The sequence below is a fragment of the Ascaphus truei genome, chromosome 8 (assembly GCF_040206685.1).
Source record: "Ascaphus truei isolate aAscTru1 chromosome 8, aAscTru1.hap1, whole genome shotgun sequence".
Taxonomy (NCBI): domain Eukaryota; kingdom Metazoa; phylum Chordata; class Amphibia; order Anura; family Ascaphidae; genus Ascaphus; species Ascaphus truei.
Window position 1 is genome coordinate 81,396,546 of NC_134490.1, and position 13,916 is coordinate 81,410,461.

The following is a 13,916-nucleotide window of genomic DNA, read 5'->3' on the forward strand; positions in this document are numbered from 1 at the left end:
CCCTTCCTACCTCCCCCCCCCCTTCCCACCTCCTCCCCCCCCTTCCCACCTCCTCCCCCCCTTCCCACCTCCTCCCCCCCCCTTCCCACCTCCTCTCCCCACTTCCCACCTCCTCCCCCCCCTTCCCACCTCCTCCCCCCCCCTTCCCACCTCCTCCCCCCCCTTCCCACCTCCTCCCCCCCCTTCCCACCTCCTCCCCCCCCCTTCCCACCTCCTCCCCCCCCCTTCCCACCTCCTCCCCACCCCTTCCCACCTCCTCCCCCCCCTTCCCACCTCCTCCCCCCCCCACCTCCTCCCCCCCCCCACCTCCTCCCCCCCTTCCCACCTCCCCCCCCTTCCCACCTCCTCCCCCCCCTTCCCACCTCCTCCCCCCCCCCTTCCCACCTCCTCCCCCCCCCTTCCCACCTCCTCCCCCCCCTTCCCACCTCCTCCCCCAACCCCCCTTCCCACCTCCTCCCTCCCCCCCTTCCCACCTCATTGGTCCCTTGGCCCGCCCCCGCACACCTCTCCTGAGGCGGAGTGACGGGCCAAAGGACACGTAGACACACACACACACACACGTAGACACACACACGTAGACACACACACACACACGTAGACACACACACACGTAGACACACACACACACACGTAGACACACACACGTAGACACACACACACGTAGACACACACACACACGTAGACACACACATATGTATACACAAACACACGTATACACAAACACACACACGTAGACACACACGTAGACACACACACACACGTAGACACACACACACACGTTCACACACGTACACACGCACGTAGACACACACATGTACACGTAGACACACACATGTACACGTACACACACACATGTACACGTAGACACACACACACATGTACACGTAGACACACACACACACATGGACACGTACACGTACACACACACACACATGGAGACATACACACACACATATGGAGACATACACACACACACGTATACACTCACACACGTATACACACAGGTATACACACACATAATGTACACACACACACGTATATACACACACACACACGTATACATACACGTATACACACACACACACACACACACACACACACACACACACACACACACACACACACACACACACACACACACACACACACACACACACACACACACACACACACACACACACACACACACACACACACAATGTATACACACAAACATGTATACACACACACAAACATGTATACACGTGTATACACACATGTGTATACACACACATGTATACACACACACAATGTATACACACACACAATGTATACACACACATGTGTATACACACACACATGTATACACACACACATGTATACACACACACATGTATACACACCCACACGTACACATACCCACACATGTATACACACACACACATACAATGTATACACACAAACATGTATACACACACACATGTATACACACCCGTACACATACACACACATGTATACACACACACACACACACACATACAATGTATACACACACACGTATACACACACACACACACACACACACACACTATCCCCAGCACCACCACATCAGCACACCGGTATCCCATGCCCCCCCAGCACACTGGCATTCTCGGCTCCCCGCCATTCCCAGCCCCCATCAACACCATCAGCACTCACACATCGCCACCTTTGCACCTCCCCCATCGGCACACCCACATCAGCACCAAACCCTCCCAAATCAGCACACCGATACAATCACCATAAGTACAGCCACAGCAGCACTACCACCGCACATGGGCCGCGTGGACCACTCCCCACCCAAATGCCACACCCACACCACAAACATCCCGGGCAACGCCGGGGCTCTCAGCTAGTTACTTATATTTTTTGCATACAGTACTTCTCGGGTGGTAGAAGCGGATAGCTATAATTGCAATTGAGTAAGGGGTCAATATTAACTCATTGAAAGTACCTTGCGTAGGAGAAAGGTGAGTTGGCTAAAGTAGCCGTGTGAATTAACCCTGCATAGCTAAGTCTCACTAATGTGCTGTTCATGACAGATGGTATACGGGGCGGATTGATGTGAGATATTGTTAATTTGAGGGTTTAAAAGTGGGCCAGCTAGAGGTCTGTGAATTAAACCTTATCCCATATGCAGGACACGTGCTTACAGTGGGCCGTACGTGAAAGTTACAAAAAGGGAAAAGAAGAAAACTAGTAAAAAAAAGTTATAAACTTTTTGTATTATAAATTTACAAATTAAACATTATAAAAAAGACCAAACACAAGGAACGATGAAAATCCCAGACAGGTTGTGGTTCATTAATTAAGTGAAGGGACAAAGGGGTTAACTTGAGACCTCCTGACATCATGCTAAATTCTTGTTTTGTTTACAACAGACAGAATAAGCTTCAGGGTTTCTCAGGTAACATAGGAGTTTGAATAAAATGATACAGTAAGTTTCCCTTTCCCAGATACTATTTACAGAAATGCTGCTTCACAGAGGTGTCCATAAGTTTCACTTTCAAGTTTCATTTCCTTCATTGCTCCTCCTACAAATTAAATAATTTGTTGTCCTCTTTATAAAAGCTCAACAGTGAGAACAAGTTTTAATCTTCACAGCCCCAGGCGACATCTTAAAGACGAGCAAGTTATCAACATGAGGTTAATATTTAATTATCTGCTTGGGTTTAGGGTAAGATCATAGTATCACAGCTACTGCACAGCATATCCACATGGGGTTTATTTATTAAGATGACTCAGTTGTAGGGTGACCAGGCATCCTGGTTTTGCCGGGACAGTACCGTTTTGGTCTGTGCTGTCCTGGCTGCCAGTCCGTCCCGGCAATGTCCCGGTTTTTCTCCCTGGTCCCGTTTGTTTTGTACTGTAGATGCGGTGGCGGTGCGCGGTGCGCGGTGGCGGCGAGGATATGGCAGCCCGGCCGGTGAGTATTTTTTTTGAATTTCAGGGGGTTGGGCTTCTAATATGCCGGGCTGCAGGTGATTGGCTCGAGGATGCCGGGGGCAGGGCTTTATCCGCTTCCTCCCCCGATCCCCGCGGCCCGTGCGGGCAGGGAGGTGGGAGCGGGGACAGCCGTTGGCTGTTTGGCGCTTTCCCCCCATCTGCCTCCGTTCCCTGTGGCTGCTGCTGCTGCCCGGGCGAGAGGTAGGTGCGGGGGGGAGCAGGGCTGGCGGGAGCGTGGATGGCTGAGGTAGGCGCGGGGGGGAGCAGGGCTGGTGGGAGCGCGGATGGATGGAGGGGACAGTGCGGGGTTGCTGTTGGGGAACTCCCTGCTTCTGCCCAGGTGCGCAGCCTTATACCCGATAGGTGGGAGAGAGCGGAGCCAGGTCTGGCGGGCGGGTTCTTCCCCCGTCCGGTCCATGGGCTCGGCGAGCAGTGACTTCCGTCGCTGGCGGGCGGTGCAGGGGCTGTTGGGCGGTGCAGGGGGAGGCGGAGTGTATCAGTCTGTGTGTGTGTGTGTGTGTGTGTGTGTTTAGGTGTGTGTGTATCAGTGTGTGTGTGTGTGTGTATAGGTGTGTGGGTGTGTATCAGTGTATCAGTGGATGTGTGTGTGTATCAGTGGAGGTGTGTGTGTGTGTGTGTGTATCAGTGAGTGTGTGCATTAGTGGGTATGTGTGTGTGTATCAGTGGGTGTGTGTATCAGTGGGTGGGTGTGTGTGTATCAGTGGGTGGGTGTATCAGTGGGTTGGTGTGTGTGTATCAGTGGGTGGGTTGTGTGTGTATCAGTGGGTGTGTGTGGGTGTATCAGTGGGTGTGTGTGTGTGTATCAGTGAGTGTGTGTATCAGTGTGTGTGTGTGTGTGTGTGTGTATCAGTGTGTGTGTGTGTTTCAGTGTGTGTGTATCAGTGTGTGTGTGTGTGTGTATCAGTGGGTGTGTGTATCAGTGGGTGTGTATCAGTGGGTGTGTATCAGTGTGTGTATCTGTGTGTGTGTGTGTGTGTGTGTGTGTGTGTGTGTGTGTGTGTGTGTGTGTGTGTATCAGTGGGAGTGTGTGTGTATCAGTGGGTGGGTGTATGTGTGTGTGTGTGTGTGTATCTCTGTTTGTGTGTATCAGTGCGTGTGTGTGTGTGTGTCAGTGCGTGAGTGTCAGTGCGTGAGTGTCAGTGCGTGTTTGTCAGTGCGTGTGTGTGTCAGTGCATGTTTGTGTCAGTGCGTGTGTGTCAGTGCGTGTGTGTGTCAGTGCGTGTGTCAGTGCGTGTGTGTGTCAGTGCGTGTGTGTGTCGATGGGTGTGTGCGTGTATCGGTGGGTGTGTGTGTATCGGTGGGGGTCTGTGTGTATCGGTGGGGGGGTGTGTATCGGGGTGTGTATGTATCAATGGGTGTGTCTCCCTCTCTGTCCCCCTCACCCTCTCTGTCTCCCTCACCCTCCCTGTCTCCATCACCCTCCCTCTCTCCCTCACCCTCCCTGTCTCCCTCACCCTCCCTGTCTCCCTCACCCTCCCTGTCTCCCTCACCCTCTTTGTCTCCCTCACCCTCTCTGTCTCCCTCTCTCTCCCTCACCCTCTCTGTCTCCCTCTCTCTCTCACCCTCTCTGTCTCCCTCTCTCTCCCTCACCCTCTTTGTCTCCCTCTCTCTCCCTCACCCTCTCTGTCTCCCTCTCTCCCTCACCCTCTCTGTCTCTCTCCCTCACCCTCTCTGTCTCTCTCCCTCACCCTCTCTGTCTCCCTCTCTCACCCTCTCTCTCACCCTCTCTCTCACCCTCTCTCTCACCCTCTCTCTCTCCCTCGCCCTCTCTGTCTCCCTCTCTCTCCCTCACCCTCTCTGTCTCCCTCTCTCTCCCTCACCCTCTCTGTCTCTCTCCTCACTCTCTCTGTCTCTCTCCCTCACCCTCTCTGTCTCTCTCCCTCACCCTCTCTGTCTCCCTCTCTGTCTCCCTCTCTGTCTCTCTCTCTGTCTCTCTCTCTGTCTCCCTCTCTGTCTCCTTCTCTGTCTCCCTCTCTGTCTCCCTCTCTGTCTCCCTCTCTGTCTCCCTCTCTGTCTCCCTCTTTTCTCCCTCTTTTCTCCCTCTCTGTCTCCCTGTCCCTCTCTCTCTCCCTCTCTCCCTCACCCTCTCCCTCACTCTCTCCCTCACCCTCTCTCTCCCTCTCTCTCTCCCTCTCCCTCACCCTCTCTGTCTCCTTCTCTCTCTCTCTCCCTCACCCTCTCTGTCTCCCTCTCTCTCTCTCTCTCTCCCTCACCCTCTCTGTCTCCCTCTCTCTCCCCCTCACCTCTCTGTCTCCCTCTCTCTCTCCCTCATCCTCTGTCTCCCTCTCCCTCCCTGTGTATCTCTGTTTGTGTGTATCAGAGCGTGAGTGCGTGTGTGTCAGTGCGTGTGTGTCAGTGCGTGTGTGTGTCAGTGCATGTTTGTGTCAGTGTGTGTGTGTCAGTGCGTGTGTGTGTCAGTGCGTGTGTCAGTGCGTGTGTGTGTCAGTGCGTGTGTGTGTCGATGGGTGTGTGCGTGTATCGGTGGGTGTGTGTGTATCGGTGGGGGTCTGTGTGTATCGGTGGGGGTGTGTGTATCGGCGTGTGTATGTATCAGTGGGTGTGTCTCCCTCTCTGTCCCCCTCACCCTCTCTGTCTCCCTCACCCTCCCTGTCTCCATCACCCTCCCTCTCTCCCTCACCCTCACTGTCTCCCTCACCCTCCCTGTCTCCCTCACCCTCCCTGTCTCCCTCACCCTCTTTGTCTCCCTCACCCTCTCTGTCTCTCTCTCTCCCTCACCCTCTCTGTCTCCCTCTCTCTCCCTCACCCTCTCTGTCTCCCTCTCTCTCTCACCCTCTCTGTCTCCCTCTCTCTCCCTCACCCTCTTTGTCTCCCTCTCTCTCCCTCACCCTCTCTGTCTCCCTCTCTCTCCCTCACCCTCTCTGTCTCCCTCACTCTCCCTCACCCTCTCCGTCTCCCTCACTCTCCCTCACCCTCTCTGTCTCCCTCTCTCCCTCACCCTCTCTGTCTCTCTCCCTCACCCTCTCTGTCTCTCTCCCTCACCCTCTCTGTCTCCCTCTCTCACCCTCTCTCTCACCCTCTCTCTCACCCTCTCTCTCTCCCTCGCCCTCTCTATCTCCCTCTCTCTCCCTCGCCCTCTCTGTCTCCCTCTCTCTCCCTCACCCTCTCTGTCTCTCTCCCTCACTCTCTCTGTCTCTCTCCCTCACCCTCTCTGTCTCTCTCCCTCACCCTCTCTGTCTCCCTCTCTGTCTCCCTCTCTGTCTCTCTCTCTGTCTCCCTCTCTGTCTACCTCTCTGTCTCCTTCTCTGTCTCCCTCTCTGTCTCCCTCTCCCTCTCTCTCTCTCCCTCTCTCCCTCACCCTCTCCCTCACTCTCTCCCTCACCCTCTCTCTCCATCTCTCTCTCCCTCTCCCTCACCCTCTCTATCTCCTTCTCTCTCTCTCTCCCTCACCCTCTCTGTCTCCCTCTCTCTCTCTCTCTCTCCCTCACCCTCTCTGTCTCCCTCTCTCTCCCCCTCACCTCTCTGTCTCCCTCTCTCTCTCCCTCACCCTCTCTGTCTCCCTCTCCCTCCCTGTCTCCCTCTCCCTCTGTGTCTTATCTTAACTGCCGTATACCTACACCGAAGTAACCTACCCTGCTTTCTTCCAGATCTGACTCAAGATTCACGCGGGAGATATCAGAAGACAGGTAGGGAACACCTCCCCTCCTGTATAGTACCTTGAGGGACTGCGGATCAGGTAAGATCCCAGGTGGGATTGCTGCTTTAGAAATTGTGAAGAGGGGGCATCCTGACACTGGTTAATGGGTTCAGAATCACTCACATCCTGGTTTTATTTTGTTCGATCAGTGAGGTCATCACACACACGCACACACACACGCACACACACACATGCACGCACGCACGCACACACACACACATAACAAGGACTAATGGTAGTAAAGTATAAGTGTACTACAATAAATAAACTGTTAAGTAAAAAAAAAAAATGTGTCCCGGTTTTTCATTTTCAAAATCTGGTCACCCTACTCAGTTGGGTTTATTTATAAAAGTCTGATGGCTACAAAACTGAAGCAAATAAAAACAGAACCAGATTTGTACAAAGTATGTACAAAAACATTCCCATAGAAACAAATTGGATTCTGACCAATCTGTTCATGGTTTTTGTGCCAGTTTTGGTGCCGGGAGAAAGCACCGGAACAATAGGTGGTTCAGCAGGTTTCAATGCCCTGGTGCCCAAGGCCTTAAAGTGCCCGTTCCCTGGTGGCCCTGTGTTGTGCCTCTATCAAATCTGGGGGCGGGAGCCAAAATTGTTTTTAGCACCAGAGCTCACAATTCTCCAGTTCTCCCTCTGCTTAGAGATATTGATGCATAGCACCCACTCTGCTGCATTCTAGTTTTGAGTGGAAAGCTAATCCTCTCTTCAGCATCATATACCAATCTACCTGGAGCAGGTGTAACTCCCTTGGGGCCAGGGGACCAGCAATGCAGTGAGTAGCAAGTACCTTGGCAGTGATGGGGTAAACAAGTTTGGACGTGATATTTATATTGACCAAAGAAATAGGGGTGAAAAATAACAGAAAGACACAGCAGGGTACAAATGCCATTATCAGGCTGTATGTGTCAAGTGTCTTCTCTTCTAACACCTCCAGTTCCCCAAAATAATACTTTCTTGACAAAAAATATGAAAATAATGGAGCCAATTATAAAAGGTATTGCATACAGTACTATAGGTGAATAATTTAATGTCACTTTAGTGCATCATTTTCTTAATACACAGACCCCATAGTTTTTAATATTTTAGGTTCAACTAGGTTATTTACTAAAGTATCCCTGCTGCAAATCCAGTACCATATTTATTAAAGAAAATAAATTGCAATAAAAGCAATTTTGGGTTAGTTATTAAAATCTCCCAGTTGCAGCCTCACTACTATCAGTGCACTCACATGCAAAGGTGCTGCAAAAAGCAGTATCGGGTTTCTCATTGTACAGTAAGCAATGGATTTGTTTCTTTGATAAAATGATTGTTGTCCTTCTGCATTAGAATTGTTCCGGTTTTGCTGCAGGAAACATTATTGGCCCTTAAATGTATGTATTGGCCACTAAAAATCAAAAATAGCATCTAAACTATTAAATAATTAAAACTTCATGCTTGTATTAGACGTATTCCTTAGATAAAACTGTGTGGTTTTTTTAATGGCCTTTTTTTTGCAACCAAGAGACTTTGATACACAATCCTTGATGACTTTTCAATTTTTTAAATGACTGCAATTTCCTTCCATATATATATGTGTAATAAGGACTAAGTGAATAACTATTTTATGACTCCTAATGACAATTGCTGTTAAAAAAAATTAGAATTAGGGATTTATAAAAAATATGGTTATCTTTCTTTTGTGCTTTTCTAACGCGCAAATTTTAAACAATTTTGTCATTTTTGAAATTTGTCATTTTAAAGGAAACAATCAGGGGGTTAATCCCTAAATTTTCCTTTCTGCAGAACTGGAGCTAAAATAGTGTGATTTATTAAAGGAAATAACCCAATGGCTTCCAAATAAATTCCTTTTCTTTAATAAATATGATGCTGTTTTTATCCTGTTGTCTGTTTTGGAGCCGGGAACCTTTAGTAAATAACACCCTGTGGGCTGCCCGTATGATGTTTTTAAACTTTTCCATTTCCAAGGTTTTAGGTTTTAAAATTTAGTTGTTTTGTGTTTTGTTTGCCCACCCCCCTGTGGGGTACTAAAACCACCTATTATATACAAATAATGCAGACCTGTAAATACAATACGTGCAGGCTAAAGTCCCTGTACAATAGAGCTTACAATCATTTTGTTGGTACCTGAGGCACAGGAATATTAAGTGACTTGCCCAAGTTCAAACAAGGTTCACAAGATGCTGACCCTGGGGTTCTGAACCAGACTATCCCTGATTTACACTCAATGTCATTGTTTTCAGAGTCAGTATCTTTACTCTCTGAGCCACTCATTCTTTCATTATGACAGTTAATTGTTAGATCCCATAATGTTAAGTACCTATTCATTGCATAAGCAAGTCAGCTGTAGCTCTTTTTGTGCTAGCACAATATATAAATCAACCCATAGTGTACGCTAAGATGGCATCCTAACATCTTACATCAGCCATATTAGAGGAATAATTAGGGCTTACTGGAGACTGCCTGACTGTGTGCAGGAGACCGGCTTGGCTGGCACTGACCAGTGAAACATATGGCAGTGACTTTTAAAATAGAAGTTTGTGCTGCTGGGTTTTTATTTTTTGTGTAATATCTCTCTGTATTTCCTGAAGCAGGGTGTCAGCCTAAGCTGTTCCTCAGTCCCCTGGAGCACATAGTACCCAAAATATTTGCACTTTCCCCCCCATGCAAATATACTTTACCACTGTAGACAAAATGCCCCCTGGAGTCAGCCCACGCTCCAGCGGCCACTAGTGAAATGGTGTAACAGCTTTCTATTAATCACCCCGTGGCCATTTTTGTGGCATAAACCGCCACTAAAACGAAAAAATATGCCACAAACTGGGGCTGCTTTATGGGTTAATTGTATTTGTCACCTACCGATGCAGCACTATGATTGGTCGCGCTCTCCCCTACATCCGCTGCGGCACAGGTATTTTTTCCATTGGTACTCGCGTGTGCTCATGGTCTCAGTAATTAACACAATTGGGGTCCCTGTGTCTGGATGGGACTCGCGCTGTGTGAATCCTACCGGGCTGCCCCTGTCTATAAGAGACGCAGAGTAAGAGTGACACTGAGTCAGTCTCTCTCCCTGCGCGCCTCTAACAGTCTCTCTCCCTGCACGCCTCTAACAGTCTCTCTCCCTGCGCGCCTCTAACAGTCTCTCTCCCTGCGCGCCTCTAACAGTCTCTCTCCCTGCGCGCCTCTAACAGTCTCTCTCCCTGCACGCCTCTAACAGTCTCTCTCCCTGCGCGCCTCTAACAGTCTCTCTCCCTGCGCGCCTCTAACAGTCTCTCTCCCTGCGCGCCTCTAACAGTCTCTCTCCCTGTGCGCCTCTAACAGTCTCTCTCCCTGCGCGCCTCTATCAGTCTCTCTCCCTGCGCGCCTCTAACAGTCTCTCTCCCTGCGCGCCTCTAACAGTCTCTCGCCCTGCGCGCCTCTAACAGTCTCTCTCCCTGCGCGCCTTTAACAGTCTCTCTCCCTGCGCGCCTCTAACAGTCTCTCTCCCTGCGCGCCTCTAACAGTCTCTCTCCCTGTGCGCCTCTAACAGTCTCTCTCCCTGCGCTCCTCTAACAGGCAATCTTAATAACACAGTGTTTAAGCAGGGGGTCTCCAGGGACACCCCGCTTCCCGATTTACAGGTCCCGTTAAGGGGGTGCCAGTATTCTCGTCATGTTTAAATTGTTGAATGTATTGTAATGGTGCTTGTATTGTATTGTAATGTTTAGTGGGGATATGACGCGGGAGAATTTAAACATGGTGGGTATACCGGCACCCCATATTGGGGCCTGTAACTCAGGAAGTTGGGGGTCCACAGACCTGAAATGAATGCGATTCAGCACCGGAGATCCTCTGCTTCAATACTTTGTTATTAAAATATCAAATATAATAAAAGCCGTGCGGTCACTTATTACAAAAGGGAAATATGTCTGAAAGAATATTTAGATTTGTTTAAAGAGGTCAATTATATTGTTATATTGTCTACTAAAAGTTTGGGTGCATTCTGTCCCTTCAAATGACTAATGCTGGCTCTTTATTTCTATTTTCTCTAATAGTGAACAGTCAAAGACGACCTTGAAGCCTCGCTTACTAGAGTTGAATTGCCATTTTACATGGCGGTTACTTGAAGAGGATTGTGATATTGTTGCGCTAAAAGATAGACTGTACAATCAGATTGAATATTTGGTCACTGAGAACAAATATATGGTTCACAATCTGTTGGCCTATGCAAAGCATCTGAATGGTGATTACCTAGAAGCCATTGCCAATTTAGAAAAAGCTGAAGAGCAGATTCTCAAGGCAAATTCAGATGAAACCAACAGGAAGTGTCTTGTGACGTACGGTAACTATGCATGGGTGTACTACCACACCAAGCAATATGAAAAGGCTCAGATCTACATTGACAAGGTGGATAGTATTTCCCAAGAGCTAAAAAGCTCATTGCATGATAGCAGTAAGCTGCCTGAGATATACGGTGAACAGGGATGGTCTCTGTTAATGTTTTGTGGACAATATTATGCAAAATCCAAAGAGTGTTTTGAGAAAGCTCTTGAAACAGATCCAGACGACCCTGAGTGGAACTCCGGCTTTGCAACAGTAGTGTATCGCATGGAAGGTTTCAATGGCAGAACATGTCCAGCTGATGAGTGTAAATCTGTACCATTGTTGCAACGTGCTGTAAAGCTAAATCCAAAAGATTCAGTGGTGAAGGCACTTCTGGGTTTAAAACTTCAGGATTTAAAGCAAGTTACACAGGCACAAAAGTACATTGAAGAAGCTCTAGAACAAACACCAAACCTACCCTATGTACTTCGCTATGTTGCTAAATTTTACAGGAGAGCAGGAATGACTGAGGAAGCTCTTAACGTTTTGAAAAGAGCCATAGGTCTAACTCCTACTTCTGGTTTTCTGCATCATCAGATAGGTCTTTGTTACAAACAAAAGATCAGACAAAAGAACACATCTGCCAGGTATGGAAGATCATATAGTCAAAATACAGGCAACCATTCAGAGGAAGTAAAGGAGCTGATTCGAAATGCCATATTTCACTTTGAAATGGCGTTGGAACATAAAAAAACATTCATTTTTGCCTACACGGATTTAGCAAATATGTATGCTGAAGCAAAGCGATATCAGAAAGCAGAGGAAACATTCAAAAAAGTATTGGACATTAAAAAACTTACAGAAGAAGAGAAGCAACAAATCCATTTCCATTATGGGTGTTTTCTGGAATATCACATGAGATCTGAAACAGAAGCTGTAAAACATTACAGAGAAGCGCTCCTGATATCCGAACTAACAAGAGATAGGCAAAGCAGTGAAGTGGCTTTGAAAAGGTTGGCAGACAGGATGATAGAGAGAGATGCCTCTGATGCTACAGGATTTTGCTTGCTTGGGTTTCTCTATAAGCTTAACCAAAACACACGGAAAGCAATTGAATGTTATGAAAAAGCCAGTGAGCTCGATCCTGACAATGAAGAATACCTGAGTGCTCTCTGTGACCTGAAGCTGACAATATGAATGAAAGGCTTTGCAATGGGGAAATGAGAAATACATTTGCATTTTTGTATGGCAAATAAAAGTATAATTTGTGAGCACATTCACAGCTCTGCTTTCCACCATAATCTCCTAGCATACAATGCTTCACTGCAGCCAGGGATTCTGGGAAATGACATGCAAATGAGCGCCCAGTGTCACCTTTTGTTTCAAATCCATTTTAACATTGACCCTTATAAGCGATGTAAATATTGTCATGATCTAATACTAATCTTGCAAGGGGTAAGCATTGCTCTATCAAATAAATTGGGGATATCTACATTACAAAGCGTTAAAAAAAAGTGTTGCCAAATTGTTGCACAGAAATCTGATTTTAAATCGTGCTTGCGTGTGCCTATTTACTTACATTATTTACTAACCTGACATTTCTCAATTATTATTATTTTTAAATGCTTTTGATCCAACGGGTTATTTCATCATGTAGATTAAACAAAATGTATTATTTTCACAGTATGACCATTATAAATAATAATACCCCAATAATTAATCTTTACTAATACTGGTTATAAATAAATACACCACATCATTATTTTTTTTAATATCAATTGTATTAATCAGGCAGGTTGTAAAAATCATTTTAAACAACAAATGATGCATCATATATGGTCTTTCTTTACATTTACTGATGTTATCACTCAAAACCAGCTTATTTTTATTCTTTGAAACCCAAATCTTAATGTCATGCCAGGAATGTTGAATAACTTGTCTGTTTGCACATTTATTCTGTTAAAATATATACAGTACCAGAGCATGAATGCATATAATATACTGTATATATCCCTAGTACAAAACTGGTGCTATAATAATGTGTATTTCTCACAGATAAAATCCAGTTAATTGCAGCAGTTTTGTACCCGGGAATCCTTGGCCACTATTCAATCCGCCGTGAAGCCAATTTCTCCTGGATTGGAAAGATCCCAGCCACAATCAGATGAATGGAGCTGAGATCATTCAGAGCAAAGGGAAAATGTCTTCACCGCATACAATATTAAATAGGGACAAGTGATACTTGAACTGAATGTTATTTGTGTTTTACATTTTGCCAACAGGATGTTAGAAAGACAAATACACATTTCCACTAATTACTTCCAAATGTCATATACTGTATCTTAAAAAAAAAAATGTTTTAATCCTTTGCTTTTGTATCATACACTGTGATGTTTGAGGTGCGGTAGACTTGTTACAACCTGTCTTCATAATATTGCATTAAATGTTCAAATATTACCTTTTAGTGTCTTTTTTCAAATCCAAGACTTATCTACAGTAGTTCTTGCTCTCAATAAACCAATAATTTACACTGCTGTTAGACCATAAAAGATATGGGGCCATATTTACTAAATTGTGCTATGCTGTATGTCAAAATTCAACTAGGAGATATACAATATTTTAAATTGGCAAAACAAAAGCACCACCCTTACCATGTGACCTCTGTGCCCTGCACTAGATCCCGATTTCATTTTACAATACGGTTTACAAAATCAGATCTGATCTTATCTTTCTCTAAAGATGAAGTTCCACTTAGGACTAAAGTGAATACGTTTTTACAGGTTACATTTTGTTGATGTTTAAAAAAAAAAAAAACAGTCAGAAATAGTTTGTAAGCATTAGAATATTGGTAAATGGGAGGCGCATGCGCGACGGGAGGGTGAATGGCAGCTTGGGTTGTGAGCTCCGTTCCCTCCGGCGCATATAATCAATTTAACAGCAACAGAAAAACGACGGTTTC

General features: G+C 46.7%; 1 protein-coding gene across 2 annotated transcripts; it reads left to right on the forward strand.

The window, feature by feature from the left end:
- Window positions 1-2,566: 2,566 nt before the first annotated feature.
- Window positions 2,567-13,414, forward strand: LOC142502050 (interferon-induced protein with tetratricopeptide repeats 5-like). 2 transcript variants are annotated; one of them, XM_075612844.1, is made up of 2 exons: window positions 2,567-2,664; window positions 10,690-13,414. In XM_075612844.1, the coding sequence occupies exons 1-2, from the start codon at window positions 2,660-2,662 to the stop codon at window positions 12,152-12,154; spliced, it is 1,470 nt and encodes a 489-aa protein (XP_075468959.1). In that variant the 5' UTR covers window positions 2,567-2,659; the 3' UTR covers window positions 12,155-13,414. The 2 variants fall into 2 exon arrangements, with proteins under 2 accessions (XP_075468959.1, XP_075468960.1); XM_075612845.1 differs by lacking the exon at window positions 2,567-2,664 and adding an exon at window positions 6,590-6,679.
- Window positions 13,415-13,916: the final 502 nt, after the last annotated feature.